Consider the following 20,632-nt stretch of genomic DNA (forward strand, 5'->3'; position numbering starts at 1 on the left):
GATACAGAGAGCGGTACCCTTAAGATCTGTGCGTTCAGGGTTACATCTTACCTCAAAGAAAGAAAAAGAACCATAAACAAATACTGGCCTCTGGTTAGTGAGAGGCAAGCTGAAGTGTTTACAGGGTAATGTGGACTGATGCCAGCAACGGATTTTGAAACGCATGCAAAAATACCACACGGAGCGCTGGTGGCTAGAGGGAGGGGAGTGTGAGGACGCAGAGAGCAGAATGTGCACCGCAGAGTCAAGGCGGTGGGCGTGGGAGTGTTCACACCGTAATCTTTCCTGTGTGTTTGAAAGTTTCCATAGTAAAAATTTGGGAAAGTTCAAGAGACTAAGATATATCAACCAGAAATAGGGAAGAAAGAAGAGTGGCAGGAGACCCCTCCCCGAAGCCCAGAGCTCTCAAACCTCGCTTGCTTGGCCTGGTTTAGGACCACCCCGGGCGAGGTCTGCAGCACTCCAGCCCCGGTGCCAGGGGAGGTGCCGTCCTCACCTATTTCCCGTGCTCCCCACCTGTCACTTCCATCGCTGCAGCAGACGCAGTGAGTGGAAATAACACCTGGGCAGCCTCTTCCCACAAATTCAGCGAAAATGAAAACCCAGCAGGCGCTGGGCTCTTGAGGGCCTGCACCGCCACCTCCTGGAAGAAAGGCTTCCTGCACCTGAATTCCTGCCCCTTTTTGGGGTTCGGCTTCACTGCGGTTCCCTCGCTCCCTTCCAAGGCTCAGCCAGGCCCCAACTGCAGTAAATTCGCGGGTGAGATGCATGGAGGATGCACATCTCCAGAACCCGGGCCCCTCTGTCCACACCTCCTCAGAGGGCTGCAGGCTCCCCTTCCGCTCCCAGCTGCTCTCTACAAGCTGGGGGGGTGGCGAGGGCTACGGGGCATTCCTGGAGGTACGCACCCCGCCCCAAACACACGTCACAGAGGCACAGCCCAAGACCACCCTCTCAGGTGGTGAACAAGCCCCCAGCCCGCAATCACCCCCAGCCCCTTCCCTCTCTCTCGGACACGGCGACATTAGGATTAGGACACTCTAAAGACCCTTGAACTTGGAAAAACATTGAAAACAGTCACTCTAAAGCTATAGTTCTTTAGTTATTATCAGATAACAATATACCGACATCTCTCAGGGCAGGCATGGCTGAGGGCCCTGCATCCTTGGATGGAATACGCCACCTGGAGGAGGAACCTGGGCCCCGGGGGAGGGACAAGCCGGCCAGAGCTGAGCTGGGCGGATGGTGGGGGGCAAAGTCCAGACTGAGGACTGCCCATTGTGGACGTCAGGGAAAACAGGGCCAGAGAAGGACGCGGGCCTGAGCAGAGCCATGGAAAGGGAGGCCTCGGGCTGTGCACTGAGCCCCTGTGCTGACAGTCACACCTGTACTGCCCCCACCAGATGCCCCGCAGGTGGTTGAGGTCTTGCTCTCTGAGTAGCAAGCAGGGCTCTTGGGGCTTTGACCAAAACGTCCCTTCTGTGGGGTGGGGTGTCCTGTCAGGGAAGCCCTTGAATCTCCTTTGTCCCCAAGCCCCACCCAGCCTTCTCCAGGTGAGCAGAAACAGTGCCAGGAAAGGCCAGAGGGAGAATCCAGGACAGGCTGCCCAAGGGCCAACTTCAAGATGCCCCAGAAACAGGAGCGGAGAAGCAGCATCTCAGGCCACTCCAGCAGGAGGGGAGGGTCGGTGCCCTGACCCATGAGCCACATCATCGTCACACGTCCCCAGAAGCACCTCTTCTCTGACACCCGAGCCCTGGGGGCTGCAGCCAGCAGAGCAGGCCAGGTGCCCAGGCTCCCTGGGCAGCTCCTTCCTGCTGCACCAGCTCTGGATGCGGGACAGGGCCAGGCTCTGTGCGGAGGGGCCACAGGCTCGAGGGAGCGCCAGAGCAGAGAGGAAGGCGCTCAGCACACACGGGCACTCTAACGGTGCGTGCGTCCTGAACGTCCCTGCACCTGCCTCCCTGAGTGGCAAGGGACACGGAGGGGACACAGTGGACCCCGAGGGAGCAGTGGAGGGTCTGAAGGAGAAGAGGCAGGAGGTAGGGAGAGCAGCTGGGAGGGCCAGTCTGGGCCAGAGGAGAGGGTTGGCCCCAGAGGGGAGAGAAGGGATGCAGAGGCCAGCGAGTGGAGGAGGCACAAAGGGAGCCCCAGTGGGACCCAGGGCTGGGACAGAGCGGGAGGGGAGGGGCCGCAGCCCAAGGTCACAACAGGCTCAGCCCCCAGCCCTGCCTGCCTGGCCACCTCGCTTCTCCTGCCCCAGGAACCGGGCACCAGGCCAGAATCCCCGGGCCTTGGCTACTGCTCCATTATGGGAAGAGGCTCTGACTCACCCCAGCTCTGAGGGCCAGTGGGATGCCCTGGAAAACATTCTGTACTTCCATGCCTCCCCCAGAGTCAGGGGCCCAGAGCTGGGGAGAGGCCTGAGGCTCAGAGGGACCAGTGGGATGGGACGGTGTCCTCAGACACACTGGCCACTACCCCCATGTGTGATACCCCTGCCAGAGAGTCAGGACCCAGGAGATACAAAGCGAGGAGGCCCGGAGTCATGCTTCCCCCGAGGCTGTCCGCTCCTCGGGTCACCTTCCCAGGACTCAGGCCACCCCACCCTCGGCCAAGCATGCACCAAACCACAGCCTCTGCGCTCAGAGGCCGCAAGCACTCCCTCCTAAAGATAGCAGCCCGCGGGGCAGGGCTGGGCAGGGCTGGGCAAGGCTGGCCAACACGTCAGGGCGTCCAGCGGCCTCTTCGACCACCAGGGTCCACCCAGCAATCAGAGGTCCTCTCTCTCCAGCTGCATAGAGCGACGGTGATGGCCACCCCTCCAGGCCCCCGTGCTTCTCCTCCCTGCCTGCCACAGGCGAGTCTCAGCAGCCACGGGGCACTCAGGTCCTGCCACTTTCTCCACCCGGCACACTGAGGAGAGAAACGAACCCTCGCCAGGGCCTCCGAGGCCTGGCATGACCTGGCCCCGCCTATCTTGCTGGTCTCAGACTTGCCCCTCTCCTCCAACAATGCAGTCCAGCCACTCGCACCTCCGTGATGTTCTAACCTCAGGGCCTTTGCACTTGCTGTTCCCTTTGCCTGAATGTCCTTCCTCTGGATCTTGACCTGTCAGGTCCTTCTGGACACGTGAGTTTCAGCTCAATGCCACCCCCTCAAGGAAGGTGTCCATTAATACACACCCACATACACACACACGCACACACACACACCTACCAACAATCACATCACATCACCTGTTCTTTGCTTCTTCATCTAAAGTCATCAACTGATGTGTTTATTGGTTAGCTGTCTGACATCCCGCTCAGACTGCCAGCCCCAAAGGAGCAGGGTGCTGGCTCCTCACTGTAGGTCCAGAACCCAGGAGACGTGTCGGCTGCACGTAGTACGACCTCAATAAATACTTGCCAGATAATTGGGACGACAGGTGTCTGGTGGTCCTGCGAACAGCCACCGGCGACATCAGGACCTGAGGTGAACGTAAAGCGGAGGACAGAGACAGAGGCCACTGACTGTTCACACTCGCTGGCGGGAGGGAGAATCGGGACCACGCAGAGGAACGGGCTCTGGGCGTGTGGGCTCCTGCCACGCAGAGCTGGGCGGCTCTTCACACCCACCTGCCTGCTCCAGCAGACAGGCCCAGCCCCAAAGCATTTTCAACTTTTCATAGAAAAGTTTCAGAGCTGGTGCCTCTTTGCTAATTTCCAAGGGGTGTGTTGCTTTGTTTATTCAGCTTTGCTCAAGTCAGTTTCCTCATTTGCTAAAAAAAAAAAAAACCAAAAACTTAACTACTGCACCACTTCCCTGGTGGCGCAGTAGTTAAGAATCCGCCTGCCAGTGCAGGGCACATGGGTTCGATCCCTGGTCCGGGAAGATCCCATGTGCCACGGAGCAACTAAGCCTGCGTGCCACAACTACTGAGCCTGTGCTCTAGAGCCCGTGAGCCACAACTACTGAAGCTCGCGCGCCTAGAGCCCGTGCTGCGCAACAAGAGAAGCCACCGCAATGAGAAGCCCGTGCACCACAACGAAGAGCAGCCCCCGCTCGCAGCAACTAGAGAAAGACGCGTGCAGCAACAAAGACCCAACGCAGCCAAAAATAAATACATACATACATACGTACATACCTTAAAAAGAAAGAAGAGGGAGGGAAGATGAGAAGATCTAAGGCAGGTCCCAAGCCCGCAGGCAGAGAGGGGTCTCCAGGAGCAGGAGCTGAAATCTGCGTTGCTATCTGTCCTGAGTTCATACAAGGCCTGGGGCCCAAAACAGTCTCCAAACATGAGCCTCTGGTTAAGAGGAAATCTCTCCAGTTTCTCCGTTGGGTCTCACCCCCACCCCGCGCCCAGCCCAACGGGAGCAGAACTGACATGAGGGCGGTGAAGGCGGGACGGTGGTCCAGGGGACTTCGGGCAAGGCGGTTTAGGTGGTAGCTTCCGGACAGAGGTTTGCGCCCGGATGGGAAGGGAGACAATGGGGATGACCAGCTCCGAGCAGGAGGCAGACGGAGTCTAGGATAGCAGAAGCAAAGAGGGAGAATGGGGCTGGAGGAGGCTTCCTGAGATGCAGCATGGGGACAGACCAACAGACACTGACACACAGACAGTCAGTCTCACACGCAGGCCGGGCACTGAAACCACTGAGAAGAGGAGGCCCACCTGAGAGTGGACCCCAGGAGACCCCAGGCTGGCCTCCTCGTCAGTCCAGAAGGACACAGGCCTGGGCTGCCCTGGGCAGAGCACATGTCCAGCCATGCCCAGGGCCGGAGCTGAGGCTCCCTGGCCAGCCTGAGGGGATGGTCAAGGCCAGGCCAACCCAGGATTTCCCCACTTCCTGTCACCTCACCCAGTGAAGCCAGCCTGGGTGTGAAAAAAAATCAAGAGCCCAGGACGAAAACTTGGAGCCTAATCTCACACCATGTACAAAGTTAACTCAAAATGGATCAAAGGTCTAAATGCAAGAGCTAAAACTGTAAAACTCTTAGAAAGAAACACAGGGTGAAAGGCTTGTGGCGTTGGGTGCGACACTAAAAGCACAGGCACTAAAAGAAAAAGTAGATAAATTGAGCTTCATCAAAGTGCAAAACTTTTGTGCATCAAAGGAGACTCTCAACAGAATGAAAAGGAAACACACGGAATGGGAGAAAATATTTACAAATCATATGTCTGATGAGGAATTAATATCCAGAATATGTTTTTAAAAACTTCTACAACTCAATCACACACACCCACAAAAAGCCAATTTAAAATCTGACAAAGGACTTGAATAGACATTTCTCCAAAGAAGACAAACAGATGCCAACAGGCACATGGGAAGATGCTCAGCATCACTAATCATTAGAGAAATGCAAATCAGAACTGCAATGAGATACCACCTCACACTTATTAGAATGGCTGTTATATATCTATTTTAAAAAATAACATGTGTTCAGGAGGTTGTGGAGAAATTAGAACCCGTGGGCACTGCTGGTGGGAATGTAAAATGGTATAGTTGCAGTGACAAGCAGTACAGTGGTTCCCCCCAAAATTAAACATAGAACTACCATACGGTCCAGCAATTCTGCTCCTGGGTATATACCCAAAATATTTGAAAGCAAGGACTCAAGCAAATACCTATACATACATGTTTACGGAAGCAATTTTCATAATAGCCAAAAGGTGGAAACAACCCAAATGTCTACCCATAGATCAACAGATAAACAAAATGTGGTCTATCATATAATGGAATATTATTCTGTCTTAAACAGGAGGGACTCTGAAACCTGCTACAGCATGGAGGAACCATGAAGTCATGAAGTGAAATAAGTCAGTCACAAAAAAGACAAATTGGCATGATTCCACGTATATGAGGAAACTGGAATCGTCAGATTCATAGAGACAGAAAGCAGAAGGGTGTTTGCCAGGGTCAGGTCAGAGGGGGCAAAGAGGAGGTAGTGTTTAATGGAGTTTCACTTTGGGAAGATGAAAAAGTTCTGGAGACGGATGGATGGTTGCACAACCACGTGGACGCACTTAATGCCACTGAACCGTACACCTAAAAATTATAGAAAAGGTACATTTTACATCATATGATATCGCTTATATGTGGAATCTGAAAAAATAGGACAAATGAACTTATTTACAAAACAGAAATAGAGTCACAGATGTAGAAAACAAACTTAAGGTTACTGGGGGGAAATGGGGGAAAGGATAATTAGGAGATTGGGATTGACATATACACGCTACTATACATAAAATAGATAACTAATAAGGACCTACTGTAGAGCACAGGGGACTCTACTCAGTACCCTGTAATGGCCTATACGGGAAAAGAATCTAAAAATGAGTGGATATGTGTATATATATATATATATATATATATAACTGATTCACTTTGCTGTTCACCTGAAACTAATACAACCTTGTAAATCAACTAGACTCCAATAAAAATTTTTTCTAAAAAGGTACATTTTATGTTGTGTACATTTTACCATGATTTTTAAAAAAAGAGTCCAGAGCCCCAGGCACCCCAGGTCCTTATAGTACAGAATGGCTGCAGCGACCACTCACGCGTGGCTCGGGACAGCCCCAGTCTCACACTATGGTGTCATTGAAGGCGGTTCTTTAATGCATAACGATGTGATGTGATTGTCACGCCATTCCTCAGTAAGACTTTCCATAGAAATAAATCCTCTAGTCAGGAAAAGTTTTGGACAGACCAATTTGGAGCTCAAAGGAAAAAAAAATTACAAGGCACCAGGCGAAGGTGCCCTTATTGGGCAGGCTGACCCAGGTACCAAAGCCCTCCATCTTAGGTCCACTCTGTCCCCAGGGCCTGCCCCAGGCCTCACCCCCACCAGCAGGGAACACAAGGCAACTCCAGCAAGCAGGTGCCTGGAAGGGGGGTGGGCAGGCTTCTGCAGTTCTCATGGGGCTGAGCTTCCCACACCTCACCAGGGGTAGGGGACCCAATGGCCAGAGTGGGGGATGGCAAGTGACCTTGGGACATGGACCCATCCTGTGCATCCAGGACGCATGGGGACTGGAGTGGGTTGAATGGTGCCCCGCCCCCCAAATTCATGTTCACCTGGAATCTGTGCGTGTGGACCTATTTGGGAAAAGGGTCTTGCAGATGTCATTAGGATAAGGTTCTAGAATTTTGGTCATCCTGGATTATCCGAGTGGGCCCTAAGTCCAGGAACAAGTGTCCTTATAAGAGAGAAGCAGAGGGAGATTTGAGACACAGAAGAAGGCTGTGTGACAACAGAGGCAGAGACTGGAGAGAGGCATCCACCAGCCAAGGATGCCAAGCAGCGCCGGCTGCCGCCAGAAGCCAGGAGAGAGGCCTGGAAAGGATGCTCCCTCAGGGCCTCCTGAAGGAACCAAGCCTTGGACACCTTGAATTTGGCCTTCTGGCCTCCAGAGCTGGGAGAAGATCAACTGCTGTCGTTGTAAGCTCCCCAAGCGGTGGTACTTGGTTACAGCAGCCCCAGGAAACCAAGGCCCTCGTCAGTCAGAGGTGGAAGAGGCAGAGGGCCAGGAGGGCCTCGGGCCAAGCTTCTCATCTTGGAGATGAGGAGAGTGAAGCCCTGGCAGAGAGGGTCCAGGAAGCTGATGACCGCAGCAGCTGTCCAGGCCAAGAGTATGAAATGCCCGGGACCCAGAGGCAAGAGGGTGCAGCAGAGTGAGGACCGAGGCACGCCTCCCACGGTGGGGGCTGTCCAGCTCCCTGCCCTCCCCATGACCGTGACACAGGACCCCCCGCCCCCGAGCAGATCAGATCTCCTCCCGGGTGCAGTGCAGCCCGGCCCTTCCAGGCCCCCGCGCCAACCTTCCTGACCGAGCGGAGAAACGTCCACATTCTCTGCAGACAGCTCACCGCGTGGCCCGTCCCACCCTCCCCGAGGCCTAGCTGGGCTAAGTCACAGCCCCTCAGTGGAAAGTTCCCTTCCTGGAGAGTCTCCCTGCTGAAACACAAGCACTTGGAACAAGATAAAACTGCTTGATTTGTAAAAGCCACAAAGCCAGTCCAGAACAAGGAAAAGAGGCCGACCCTTGGCTGGAAGAAGCGGCCTGTGTCTCAGTGGCCAGTCACTGCTCCGTGACTCATCCCCGCCCGGCTGACGAGCCCTCCGGCATCTTCCCAGGGCAAGGCCGCAGCCTCGAGAGGGCTGGAGGCTGCCTGACTGCAGAAGAGGACCCAGGGCCCACGTCCCAAACCAAGTGGGAGCTAGGTGCTCGCGAGAGACGGAGGAGGGAGATCTGAGGTCTCCTGAGGCCGCCCGCACCTGCCCCAAGCCCCCTCCTCACCAGCCCCTCCTGGACAGCTGCTGGGCAGCGGCCAAGAGTCAGCCAGACACGCCTTAAATGCCAGCCCAGTGGGCCATGAGCAGTGACAGCTACTTCTGCAAACTGGCGGGTGGGGCGTCTGGCCAGACAGGCCCCCGTCCACACACACGCTCGGCATCGTGGCCCCCAGCCCCACATCCGCCCGGTGCGGACTGAGGCAGCCACAACTGTCTTACGCTGTCACAGAGGCACAGTGCCCTTGAGAAGCAGGCCCGCAGCCGGCGGGGTCCCCAGCACAGGCTCGGAAGCCCGCTGGCTGTGGGGATACGGCCTCAAGGCCATGCTGATCCAACTCCCTCCCTTTACAGGTTGGGAAACTGAGCCCAGGGCTGCAGAGCGAGACTTGCCCAGGGACTGCTTAAGCTCTGAGTTACAAAGACCAAGGTCAAGGTCTAACCGGGTTTGAGAAACATGGGGAGACAGTTTGGGGACTTCTCTCTTCTGGAACCAGTTTCTAACCGAGCTTTGAAAGAAGTAAGTATTTTTTCATGAAAATGCATCCAAATGAGGATTTCATAGAAAGTACCAATTTCCCCTCAGGCACATCCTGGGAGAAGGTCCCTACTTCACCCATCGTCGTGCTATCCTCGGCCGAGGGCGTGGTGCTCAACACTTATAAAGGCACAGAGCGGACTGTTTGTTCAGTTCATGAAAAGCTCCTCAAATTCACTTAGCCCAGGAGCTTCCAAGACGTTGCCACCGCTTCTGACTCCCCCAAGGACCCCCTTCCAGCCTCCGTGCCCTGGCTCTCTGGTCCCCTGGTGGTCACCCAGCTGGGCCTTGGCTTGGTCATCTGTTAAATGAAGGCTGGGCCGGAGGCCCCTGGCAGCCAGGCCAATGGAGTAACCATCCTCCCCGGTCCCCCAGCCTGCGGTCCTTGCCAGCCGGAGAGCAAGGCACCCTGGCTAGCGCCCCGTCCACCCCGGCTGGCCCGCGTCACTGAGCTCAAACACACGTGAGATGCGGTTCCACCAGCCGTGCCTTCCGCCAGTCTCCATGGCTGCCCCACCTCCTGTGGTCAGTCGCGGCGCCCGTTTGTGTGCCCTGCAGCACAGACGTGCGTGCGCACACACGCACCCCGCTGGCAGCTTCCCTGCCTGTGGCTGCCCCATCAGCCCTGACATCACACTGGGATCTGATCAGCCCCTGGAGCAGCAGGCAAGGGGCTATCTTCAGAGGAGACCCTGACGTGCGCCTTCCTTCCCTCTGGCCTCTTGGGGAGCCCCCCCTGCAACACACACAGTGGCAAACAACAGACCAAGCCAGTGGCACTTGGGGAGCGACATTCTAATCCTCACTTTGACCCAGGGGTCATCTTGGAGCACCTGAAGCCCAGAGGCTGATGCCCCAGGACGTCTCAGGCCCGCACAGTGTACCCCAGCACCTGGCTTGAGGGGTGTGCCGTAAGCAGCAGGCCCCATAATGAATGGGAATTATTCGTGATGATATCAGATGCTGACACAGGACACAGGACACCGAGAAAGAGGGGCTTCTAACCGGGGTGACTTAGGAGGGGCGGCCTCTTTTCTCTCCACTGCTTGGTTCTTGCCCAGATGGGTCTGAGCCCGCTCCAAAGTGACCCACTTGGCCTCGATCCCACACAGGGTGCGGGGGCAGATCCAGGGACCTGCAAGGTCCCTCCAGCCCGAGGACCAGCCATCTGCCCTCACTCCTTGCCCCAACGTGACATTCTGATGTTCTGATCAGTGATTCTGCCCCAGAAACTGAGCAGAGCCCACAGCTCCGATCTTTCTGTCCTAAATCAATCCCATCCAACCGCATGCATGATCATGGCTGCCCCCTCTCTGTCCACGGTGCCCAGGTGAGTACAGGACCCGAATGACACCAGCACCTCCAAGTGGGAGTCACCTTGGTCAACTCCGCCAAGCTTCCGGCAGAATGCAATAAGCTCTCTCCGCTGCACGTGTGCATACACGCACGCGCACGCACACACGCATTTGCACATCTTGTTTGGGCACCGGGAGCTCCCGGCCCTGTAATCAACTCCCGGGAAGGCACCGAAATGCTATTTCAGGGAGGAGACCAAGGCAGCCTTGAAGACGGACTTCGGCTGGCAGCGAACAAACCAACCACACAGCGGACAAACCACAATCGGCATCCCGGTGCCGCCACCCCGGACCCCAGCGCCAGAAGCAGGTCCCCCCACCCTTTCCCAGACTTCGGCGCCCACAGTCTCAGCATTCACGGCCGTCTTAAGATGCAAAAGTGGCACATTGGGAAATGAAAGAGAAATAGTGAGGGGACGGAGAGCCGAGTTTAAATAAAATAGCCCGACTTAGCGAAGCTTCACTTTTGGAACATTACGTCCCAGGACCTCAGAACAGTCAAGAGGAAAAGAAATATGTCCACAAAAATGAGTCAAAGTGACCCTTGGGTGCTTATTTCCCGAAGCATAAAGAAAGTTGTGAGTTAAGGGGAAGGGGCAGCCGGGGGAGGAGGGCCGCTTGCCTACCTGTGATCCGGTCTCTCTCCATCACTACGGATATATTTAGCAGCAGGCGGGAGTCCCGGCGTCCCCCTTTCCAGAGGCGTCCTCCCCTTTCTCACCCCGTCGCCCTCCCTCTTTCTGCCTCCTCTCCTCCTCCTCCAAAAACACTCTTTGTCTGGTCTAATTTCTTCAATCTGTTGCAATCACGAATGCATCCAAATTACCACATTTCCATGTGCTGATCATATGCTTGTGCTCCAAACTGAAGTAGCATTGTCTCTTGGAATCGGGAGGCGAAAGGCAGCGAAGGAGAGAAATAAAAGAAGAGGCGGGAGCAAGGGCCGGACGTGGGCCTTGAAAGGCTCCTGCGGTCCCCAGGGTCCTCCGGGCCGAGGGCCGGCCGGCGGGGCTTTGTGCGGTGGCTCCAGAGGTGCAGCCTGCGGCGGCTTCCGGTGCCTTCTCCCCACCCCCTCCAGCCCCTCCGCCCGGGCTCGTCTCGCTGCTCCTTTTTAATATCCACTTGGAGAAGCTTAACTTAGCCTCTTGGAAACCAGCTCACAGAATCAAATTCCTGGAGACTTCCAGAGTCTTTCATTTCCCCCGGCCCGCGATGCTGCGATTTCCTTTGGTTGGAGCGTTTGAAAATCCTGGCTCCTGCCTGCCCGCCTTCCCTTCCCTCCACCTCTGCCGGCCCTTCACTCCCACCCTGACCCGGCCGGAAGGAGGGGCAGTCGCGCCCCAGGCAGGGGCCGAGGGAAGGTTCAGGAACACCTGACGGGGTTGAGCCCGGAGAAGTCACCCCTGCAGACGCCCGGGTGTCCCGTCCGCCTGCGGAGACAGAGGCAGCTGGCCGTCCCACCCCAGCAGAGAGGGGAGCGCGGGATGGAGACTTCCTGGAAGAGTCCTACCACTCACTCATGAGTCAGTGAGTCTCCAGCTGTCCCCTGGGAGGGAGCGCAGCTCCTCGCCACTGATTTCCCCAGACTCAGCACCTCTCTGGGAGAGGACACGGGGCCTGGCCGGGCTAGGGGCTCAGCACCGCTCCCTGCTATTCATCTGAGGTCCCGGGACTGCTCAGCTGGCAACTCGGGGGTGGAGGGGGACAGCACGTGGTCAGAGCGAGGGCTGGGGGGCACCCCCTCTGCCCTTTAAGCTTCATTCACCGCAAGGGTTCAGACTGGCAGCCCTCTACCCGAGACACAGAAGCAGGTTTTGTATGCCTAACTGACCCTGTCTAAAGAAAATGTGTATTCGTGCCAATGTTGCAAACGGGCAAGTTCACCGAGAACTCCAGATTTTCCTCATCTCTCGGAAAAGGGAGGGCATATAGCCACACGGAATGAGCCTTCCTGCCTGGCCCAAGGCGCCGCCTTGAAGACTGCTACCCTCTTTAGATGAAACCGCGTTTTCTGGATTGCTGTGGTCCCCACGGCCCCGTCACTCATTTTCGTTATCTGCCAGCCCCTCCTCCAGGTGACCTCTGAGTTTACAATCCTGCCCCACAGGGCCACGTGAGCCACATGTCAACACAAGAGGGCCATGCACGCTTCTCTGCGGGATGTCACAAAGTCCCCGTCCCCTCCTGCCCAGGGCAGGACCCCAAATGCAGTCTCCTAGGTAGCAAGGGCATCTTCTTGGGGGTTGCAGGGTGACACCTTCTGGGAGACACCAAATAACAACACCCCACCCCCAGCAGAGTCTGCAGGACAGCTCCAAAGGTGGCTGCCTGCGCAGTGACGGAAGGTGGGCACTGTGGTAGGCTGAACAAAGATCTCACACCCTAATCCCTGGATCCTGTAAACGGGACCTTATTTGGAGAAAAAGTCATTGCAGGTGGGATTAAGTGAAGGATCTTGAGATGGGAGATTACCCTGAGTCAGGGGGTTGGGAGGGTCCTAAATGCCGTCACGTGTACTCACATAGAGGGGGGCAGAGGGAGATCTGACACAGAGAGAGAGAAGGGGATGTACAGACGGATCAGAGAGAGATGTGAAGAGGCTGGCCTTGAAGAGTGGAGTGATGCGGCCACAAGCCCAGGAAGCCTGGCAGCCCGCAGAAGCTGGAGCAGGCAGGGAACAGCTTCTCCCCTAGAGCTCCCCAGGAGCCCGGCCCTGCCGAGACTTGGATTTCAGACTTCTGGCCTCCAGAACTGTGAGAGAATAAATTTCTGTTGACTTAAGTCCCCAAGTTTGTGGTCATTTGTTACATCAGCCACAGGACACTCAAACAGACACCACAGACAGACTTAAGAGCCAGGGCTCCCTGAACGATGTTTTCGGGTGATTATATTTCATTCTAACACATTACATTAAGCCAACCACCAACAATTAAGTTAGAACAATGGGAAACAATGGGAACCTTGGAGGTTCTTTGATTTGTTTGTTTAATCTCCTTTCTGATTTTGAAAAAAATATTCCTTATTGTTTTTCTCTGATTATAAACGTACTATATGTTCATTGTATTAGATTTAGCAACTACAGAAAACGTATGAAAAAAGAAACCCCTTTAATGCCACAGGGCACCCTTCGACACCAATTCCCGCTGCGGTGAGCAGGCCCAGGGAGGCCCCACAGAGCGGCAGACCGGGCCAGCTGGGGGGCGGCTGGACCAGGACGAGGAGCCCAGCCGTGGCCTCAGCCACCCTGACCACCTGCTTCAGGTGCCAGCTGCACACGCTGTGCATTTTGTTGCCGCGGCTGGCGCAGCTGCTGAACGCAGCTTGACCCTCGGTTTTTCTCCGGCATAGTCTGGCTCAGCGTCCTTTCCCCAACCATGCCTAAAACTCCAAACATTCTGGCCCAAGCGGGGGATAATTTGAAACCGAAAACCTGGCAGCACCGATTGGCTCCGATGGGGCTGTGTTAGTCATGAGCCGCGAAGAGGCCAGGCCCAGAGGTGCGGTGAGGCCAGGCAGTGGGAGAAGGGGGTGGCCGACCCCCACTGCTCACTGAGTCCTGGCCTCAGCACCGGCCACTCAGGGGGCAACTGGTCAGCAGGTCAGGGCTCCCCACGTGGCTTCTCCTTCTAGCAGAACAAGACAGGGCTCTGTGGTTATGAAAAACTTTGTCCTGGTCTTTGATTTCAACAAGCATATTAGCATAGTAAACCAGTGAGCAGCCCCAGTGAGGGCGCTGGCTTTTGAACTCAGCACGTCCCCACATTGACCAACGCCTTATGCCCTGGGGAGGCAGGACCCGCTCCCCGGGCCACAGTTCTGGGAACTCTGCTCGTGCCAGCCAGCAAGCCGCAGCTCCCAGCCACCGGAACCTGCCCACGTCCTGGGATGGGTACTGTTGCCCAGCAGCCCCTTCCAGACAGTTCTAAAGGCAGTATCTCTACCCTTGACCCCCACAGACCTGTACCTGTGATCTGCATACTCCCAGCCACCTTCTTTTTGATGTCACCATCACCAGCGAGGAGCCCAGTGCGGGGTAAGGAGGAAGAGTGAGGCCTGTTCTATCTTTAAAGACACTGCTCTGCCCCTTTCCACGAAGTGCCTGTGCGCGTCCCAGCGCCTGGCTGGGACGGGACCCAGAAGAGGCAATCCCAGTGACCCCTGAACTCCCATCACAAGCCAGGAGGCCTGAGCTGGCCCAGCCATGCGGAAAGGGGGCAAGCGCGCCAGGTGAATCTGACACAGGCAGCAGGGGCCTCAGGAAGGGGTTGACAAGAGGGGCACAGCCTTGTTCCTGGGGTACATTCTGGGGAGGGGCCTGTGAGGAGGCGGGGGAAGAGGCATTCGGCTGAAAGGACACTTTCTGAGGCTCGGAGCTCAGAATCTCTGCCACCTCTCCCCTCCCCCTCCCCTCATTCAGATACTTGCGAATCCTCCATAATTAGCTCCAAGCTATAGGGGATGCCCACCTCTCACTTAAAAAAAAAAGACTTTTCCGTTCATTTCCTGCTCATCCCCAGACTCAACCACACAGTTTGCTTCCCTGAGTTAAAAATAAAGAAGCTCCAGACCCCCTCCCACTGACCCTCCTGCAGTCACTGCTACTGTACCTGCCAGCAAGGCGGGCAGCCGGCCGAGACCCTCCAGGGCCGGCCCCAGTCTGGCCGCCAGCAGCCTTCCAGAGCAAGACGAATTCCGGGCCCGGGGCCTGCTGCATTCCTCTCCGGAATCTTCTCTCCACTTTTTATTGCGCCTCAAGTTTCGGCTGTTCCTAAATAAATACGATCCAGCTACTCTGTACCCTGGGGACTGCTGCAGGGTTTACTGGTGCAAACAGCCTGGGCCGGCCTGTTGCTCTGGGAGTTCTTCCAGGTCAGTGTGGAAGGAAATCTAGACAATGGAGAGAGGCGGCCCAGACAGGGCCAAATTCCACCACTAACGGCCCTCATGCTCAGCCATCAATCCTTGGCTGCAGCCCTGCCGGAGCTGGGGGCTGCCGCTTTATTCCTAAAGGCCCCCAGCTGCCCGTACAGAGCAAGAAGGGTCCAGGGTCGTGGAGACCAGGGTCCTTGACAGAGTCTGCCCCAAGGCCCCTGTGTTTAAACTCTCCAGAATACACGAAAACTCCCCGAAGAGCTGGTGTCTTTCACTTCCTACTGGGATCCCAACATTCTGTCTGCTCAGCGGCATCCAGTAAAGGCTCTCTGGATGAACAATGAATCTGAAGATCCAGTGTGTAGGCTAATCCAGACCAGTCGTGCCCAGCAGAACTTTCTGCGTTGATGTAAATGCCGTGGACCTGCCGCGTTCAATATGGCAGCCATGTGTGGCTGCTGAGAGCCTACCGTGGGGCCACTGCTATGGAGGAACTGCAGTTTTTAATTTGTATTAAATAAATAATTTAAATGTAAATAGCCACTGTGCCTACTGGCTGCCTCTTCTCCTCGTCCTCCCTGGAGACATGGAGTTCTCCATAAATTTCTTCCCCAGAAGGCAAAGAGAAAGTCTCCTTGTCAACCAAGGCAAAAGAAGGCTAGTATTTTTATTTTAAAATTGTTTTTTTGGCCAATCCCCCCCAGCTTCTCCTATCAAGTTCAATCCAACAATGTTTACTGGCTGCCTGCCGTGTGCCATAAGAGCACGAGGTGGGGAGGATAGAGGAATCCCCGCCACCCACCTGCTAACGGGATTGACAGGCTGGGTCAAATCACCCTGGAAAGAGAATGGCTTCCAGAGCTGTGACCCCTCCGAGCAGGGAGGGGAGAGCAGGGGTGAGAGGCTAGACAGGGGAGGGAAGCCTCACGCTGGGTTTACCGTTTATCCTATGAGGAGAAGGGAAGCAAGGGTTCTTTTGGTCAGAGGACAACCAGGTCTGTTTTAAAGAATCCCGTGGGTGGAGGCTATCACCCAGGCCCAGGCACACAGGCGGGACTGAGTAAAGCCCCCCGAATACCAACTGGACAGGGAGGAGGAGCCTCTGGTGGGGAGAAAGGGGGTGGGGGGTGAGGGGAGACACAGAGGCCTAAGATCACGGGTGGCCCGTCCAAGGGCCACCTGGGGGGATGGTGAGTCGACAAGACCTTGGCCACCTGTTGACCTGGGGGGGCTGGGGTGGGGCAGAGGTCAAGCACAACACTGAGACTTGTCACTTGAGTGCCTGGGTGGATGGCGAGGCTGAAACGTGAGAGAAGTGGAGGATGGGGGGGGTGCCAGTGGGAGGGGGGAGTAACAGCTGGGGATGCCTGCGGGGGCCCGGGTGTCAGGTGCACAGCGGCCAAAACTCTGGCGGCCTCTTCCTGGACCAGCTCCTCCACAAAGGACACTCCCTTCCCTCCCTCAGTGACAGAGCGAGCGGCTCTTCTGTGCTGCCCTGGAGAAAGGGTGGGCAACGAGCTGGAGGGGCCCTGCCCCTCCTCCGGCACCTACTGTCCACGGGGGACGACAATGAGTACAGCTGAGTGACAGGACACTGGGGTGGGGTCCTAGCCGGGCCTGAAGCAGGGCCCCTCCCTAAGGAAGGGGTGTGTGAGCCGGGACCCAAGGCGGGGGTGGGGAAGGGGGACACGGGGACACCCGCCAGGGCCTCATGTTGGGCACCCCCCGTAAGGGCAGGGACACAGCCCAGACACCGTACTAGGGAGCTCCTTGTGTGGGTGGGGTGTCGATCACAGAGGGAAGGGGCCCTAGCTTCCTGCGGCTACTGTAACAAATCACCACAAACAGGGGGGCTTAAAATAACAACAAATCGATTTTCTCACAGCTCTAGAGGCAGAAGTCCAAAATCAAGGCGTCAGCAGGACCGTGGTCCCTCCAGAGGCTCTGGGGAAAACCCCTCCTTGCCTCTCTGGCTTCTGGCGGCCCCAGGCAGCCCGTGGCATGTGGCTGAAAAACTCCCATCTCTGCCTCTGCCCTCACGTGGCCTCCTCTGTGTCTCTCTTCTCATAAGGACCCCAGCCACTGAACTTAGGGCCACCCTAACCCAGTATGACCTCATCTCCAGGCCTTCAACTAACCTGTAAAAGCCCTATGCCCAGCTAAGGTCACTTTCTGAGGTTCCGAGCAAATATGAATTGGTGGCAGGGGTGCGGTTCGGCACTGTTGAACCCACCACTCAAGGGATGAGGGTGGGACTGGGGCCCTGGCCACCACCCCCCAGAGGTACTTGAAGGATGTAAAGCAGGACCCGGCCACACACCAGATGTCAGGGCAGAAGGAGAAGGCCCCAGGGATCCCAGCCAGGGGACAGACGGGCTGGGCTGGGCAGGGCAGCAAGGAGGTGAGGAAGCAGATGCAGGGAAAATGCCATGGGTGCCGTGGGAACCAGGGCAAAGGTCGGCCAGCAGCGCCCGGGGTGGCTGCTCATAGCACGGAAAGGGGGTGAGGGTGGGTGAGCAAAGAGGAAGGCCACTCGGGAGGGCCCGGGGCAAGCGTCCCAGAGCCCAGGCAGTCTGCCCAGGGGAACACACACAGGCCCTGGACCCATGACAGTGGGTCCAGCAGTGTCTGTAAGAGAGGAAAGCTTCCATGGGCCTCCAGCAACAGGCCGAGGGGGCGAAAACTCTGCCCCCGTGCACAGAGGAATCCCCGCCTGCCCGAGGTCAGAGCAAATGAACTAAGATACACGGAGCTGCGTGGATACATCTCAGTCGTCCCGTCTCGTGAAAAAGCAAAGGGCAGCAGCTGACTCCCCTCGGACACACGATGCGATGCTGCTGGGGTCAGGAGCAGACGGCGTGTCGTCTGCAGACACACGGCACGCGGTACAGACACACCCAGCAGCGAGCAGTTCTAAATCCAGACGGCTGCTCGCCTCGGCTGGAACAGGGTCACCCAGGCTCTTGGGCTGCACCTGTAACACCTTATTTCTTAAGCGGGATGGTGGGTGTACAGGTATCTTACTATATTCTTCACCTATTTTTATATGTCTAACAATTCTATTTCTGGGGCGGGGCGGGGGAAAGGCCAGAGTGAGCTGGTCAAAGGGTGACCGTGGGCGTAGTCTGAGCTGACGGACTGTGGCTCACGGCGGAAACGGCCATCTCTGGCCCAGTCCCAAACCCAGCCTCGTGAAAATCTGAAATAAAGGAGGAAACACCACGATGAGGGCCCTTGGCCTTCTGGGGAGGAGACGGGGTGCAGGGTCCAGACACAGGACAGAGGTGTCACTGGGAGGAGGGGAGGGGACGACAGCTCCGAATGGGGGCATTCTGTGAGGTCAGAGGGACTGGGGGTCCAGGAAAGAAGCCTGCCTGGACCAAGGTCTTGGCCGCAGGGAGGCAGGGGTTGGAAAAGGGAGGCAGGAAGAGGAGGAGGGGTGTCTGGGCCGGAGCCCGCAGAGGCCCCCGGAGAGTGGGTTTCGTGTGTCAGCAGGCGGTCCCATGCGAAACCCAGATCACAGCTTTGAGCTTGGGCAAATTATGCCTTAGGCTTCCAAGCAGAGCCATGGTCATGGCTGCCAAGTGCTGATGGCACAGAACTGGCCTCTCTGAGCACAGGGAAGTAATGCCCAGAGGGAGGCTGTGTGCTTGCAGCCCCGGGCGCCGGCCTCCTGAGACCTCATTCCTGGAGCGCAGGCATCTTCCCCAGCCCATCAAGCCGAGGGGCCCGGAGACGCAGCCCAGCGGCTGAAAGGGAGGGACATGGAGAGGCAAACAGCGGCAGAGGCTAGGGGCTCCGAGAAAGGCTTCCAGGAACAGAGCAGCGGCCGGGCAGCCCAGTGGTTAGCAGCCCAACGTGTCTGCAGGGGGCGGAGCTCCCGCTTAACCATGGACGTGAATCACTCACCACCCCAAGGCCTCCAGCCGGCGTCACCCTTCCCTTCCCACACCCGGCCCGTCCTGTACCGCAAGGGCCTCCTACACACTCATGTGGACGTCCGGCCTGCACATCACGTGCCCCCCACCCCACCACTCCCAGCAAAGAGCCGCCATCAGCCACCACACGGGCCTGAGGGTGCCCAGCCCACTGGCGGGGGTTGCCTCTGGAGGACACACTTGGAGAGAGGTCGGGCTGCCCCAGGGGCATTCGGGTTCAGAACTCTGGGGTCCCAGAGAGCCAGCATGGGCTCGGATTGTCTAATTTCATAACCACTAGCCACAGTAGATATTAAGTGGGAATCATAAGTTAGTTAATTCTATGCAAATGAATGAATAAATAACAGACAATGTATACTTCAGGTGCTCAATGGTCACGTGTGGACAGTGGCTAACGTACTGGACGATGCAGACAGGGAACACTTCACTGACACAGAAAGTTCTACTGGACAGGGTTGGTCTAGAAGGTGGGGCGTGGGCTCCGGGTGGGCACATACCCTCCTGTAGAACAGCTGCTACGTCGCCATTATGCCCCTCTGCCCGTCCAGCCTGGGGTCTGACACCCAGCAGGTCCTCAACACACTTCTCCCACCTCCTAGGGGAGGCGAGTCCCTTCACCTCTGGGCCCCAATGTCCTCCGACAAGAGACCACGGATCAGGCACAACCCCTGGGCCTGGCCGCTGGACGTGACAACAAAAACACAAAGCAGGCTCCCATGCTGGCCACGCCGGGGTCTGGGAGGCCGGAGCCGCCAGCCCCGGTGGGGAGAAGCTGCACAGACCCCGCCCCCGAAGCACCAAGGTTGAGAGGCGGAGCTCCACAGCCCCTCCCCACTCTGCCCACCCAGGCCAGGCCGTGGTTGGGAGAGTCTCTTCGGGGCATGTGAGCAGTTAACTCCTGCCCCAGACAAACCAAGGGGGCCAAGGCTGACCTAGCCACTTACCCGGGCCAGTCGGGTCGCCAAGCTTCCGGAGACGGCCGCCGGAGGTCCGCGTGACTCCTAAAGACAGGGCAGAGGGCAAAGGTCACCTGAGGCCACTGGGCGTATTCTCACCTCTGCTCCTGCCAGGGGCTCCAGAACCAGAAACCCATCCCCTGTGGGGCCAGAGGCCCCAGTCCTCCCAGGTAACACCTGGCCCCGGCAGCCACCGCCGTCCGGATGCGTGTCAGGTACTGGGTCAAAGCCTTTACACACGTTCCCCCACCTAACATAACCCTCAGTACTCCATTTTGCAGATAAGACGGCCAAGTCTCAGTGGGCTTGAGTCACTTGTCTGAAGCCACACAGCTATGAGGAGCTGAGCCCAGGATAAAGACAAGTCCCTCAAACTCCAAAACCTGGGCTCGGCTCCTGCGTGCCGGGCTGCCGGGACTGTCTGCGGGATGGAGAGGTGCTGGCACAGGTCAGGCACGGGCCAGCCCCCGTATAACCCGCATCCACCTTGTTGGGAATTGGGGTTTCCCTGTCCCGGGGTCTGTAACATGGAGGAAGCCGGGCTGGACTGGGGAACGTGGAGGACAAGCCGTTCTCTCCACCCCCCACCAGGAGGGAGCCCCAGATTAACGCGGCCTCGTGCCTCTCCACACACACCCCTCGGCCCAGCATTCAATGCCTGGGGAGGCTCAGGGCAGGCAAGTCCCAACT

General features: G+C 57.0%; 1 protein-coding gene across 2 annotated transcripts in view; it reads right to left on the minus strand.

The window, feature by feature from the left end:
• Positions 1–20,632, minus strand: part of SEPTIN9 (septin 9) — a 165,698-nt gene that overhangs the window by 129,887 nt on the left and 15,179 nt on the right. Inside the window, exon 2 of one of the 2 annotated variants that reach the window (XM_032617447.1) lies at positions 19,931–19,987. In XM_032617447.1, the coding sequence (XP_032473338.1) occupies positions 19,931–19,987 (57 nt within the window). Of the gene's footprint in view, positions 1–10,802; positions 11,582–19,930; positions 19,988–20,632 lie in introns of those variants that run through there. The other variant, XM_032617449.1, reaches the window with a different exon arrangement.

This window comes from Phocoena sinus, chromosome 20 (assembly GCF_008692025.1).
Source record: "Phocoena sinus isolate mPhoSin1 chromosome 20, mPhoSin1.pri, whole genome shotgun sequence".
In the NCBI taxonomy this organism is placed as follows: domain Eukaryota; kingdom Metazoa; phylum Chordata; class Mammalia; order Artiodactyla; family Phocoenidae; genus Phocoena; species Phocoena sinus.